The sequence below is a fragment of the Gekko japonicus genome, unplaced genomic scaffold, assembly GCF_001447785.1.
Source record: "Gekko japonicus isolate JY-2015 unplaced genomic scaffold, Gekko_japonicus_V1.1 scaffold3, whole genome shotgun sequence".
NCBI lineage: Eukaryota > Metazoa > Chordata > Lepidosauria > Squamata > Gekkonidae > Gekko > Gekko japonicus.
The window spans coordinates 1,559,665-1,561,065 of NW_015170887.1; the positions used below are offsets into that span (position 1 = coordinate 1,559,665).

Sequence of the window (1,401 nt, forward strand, 5' to 3'; positions counted from 1 at the left end):
AGTCAGCAACTGTTCCTGAAATATATTAAGAGGTGAAATGTAAATGGGCACAGTGCCAATGTGTAGATAAGACAATATCATAAGACATATTCCTCAATATGTGTGTACAAGTGGTACAGTTAGGAGAAGATTTAGACTTCTGGTAGAATGGAGGGACATTCCCAAGGTATTTTGACTTCTGCTGTCAAAGTGCTGGGTAAATAAATAAAAATAAAAATCCCTTACCCATGAACTATTAATATCAATTGAATTTATTACAATTTACTAAGCTCCAAGGCACATTACAGTGTTCTGTTAACTACAGAAATGTATAAAGGACAAACAGAGCATGTTTTCCATGTACAGCAAATTTTGCTCTAGTGTTCAAAAGCTTCCGTGCATCAATAAAGCAAAAAAAAAGAGAGTAAAACGTTCAGAGATCAATAGAAACAAACTGAAACATTTTCTTTACAAAGTTGGAACAAAACACCCCCATACCACCCCACCATTTTGCAAACAAACAAAAAAGAAAATTAAAAGAAAACAAGAAAAGGAGGGGAATAAAGGAAAAAAGTGAACGACTAACACCTCTGGGCTTGTAAAACATAAGCTTGTCACCATTTTGTAGCATTTTTTTTTCTTTTAGGCGTCAACACTGGCCTTGGCAAAAAGAAAGTTTTTTATTTTTTTTTTCATTTTTCTTCTTTTAGAGAAGTGCATACATTTACAAAAATACACACCAGCAGCAAGGAATAGCTAACGGCTATTAAACTGTGTACCTAGCCAACACACTGCCAAAGAAATGAGAAACAGGTATTATGTGGTAACCAAACAAATATTATATTCTGTTTTTAACAAAACAAAAACGGGGAGGGGGGGTAAAGAACAGCTCTATCCTTCAAATGAAGAAGGGTACATACCTTTGTTTCAAAATATAGAAACATACGACGAAAATAAGGTCTATACATAAGACTAAACTTTTTGCAGTACTGTTTCTCGTGGGGCGGGGGGTTGTTTTCAATATTCACAATTCTACATCTTCAGAAGGCTGAAGGGAGTTGAGTTTGCTGCCTGTGTGTGTCGCTGGGCTGTGTTTTGTTTTCTCAAGGGTCTCTCTCCTTTTTCACTTTCACATCGCCAGCTAAAATGGTCGCAATCTCGCCCTGCATAAATGCCCAAGGCACGTTGGAACCGACTAAGGGGCATTTCTCGCCGCTGGGGCAATAGACTTCGCCCGTCGCCCCCTGGGCCTTGATGCTCTCCCGGGAACAGGGGAAGCAGAACTTGTGGCTGGGCACCGAGGGGCACTGCACAAAGTGGGTGTCCTCCAAGCGTTCGTGGCAAATGGTGCAGCACAGGGGTCCGCTGTTGGCCATGGGAGAGTCCGGAATGTTGGGGGGGTGCACTTGGTCCATGCCGGGG

The 1,401-nt window shown here is 41.0% G+C and overlaps 1 protein-coding gene across 1 annotated transcript in view; it reads right to left on the bottom strand.

Annotated features, from left to right (window-relative positions):
• Positions 1-233: 233 nt before the first annotated feature.
• The window catches only part of IRF2BPL (interferon regulatory factor 2 binding protein-like), a gene marked incomplete at its 5' end in the record, with an annotated part of 2,412 nt that continues 1,244 nt past the window's right edge, over positions 234-1,401 (bottom strand). The window contains one exon of the mRNA XM_015418337.1: positions 234-1,400. Within this exon, the coding sequence (XP_015273823.1) occupies positions 1,083-1,400 (318 nt within the window). The remainder of the gene's footprint in view (position 1,401) is intronic.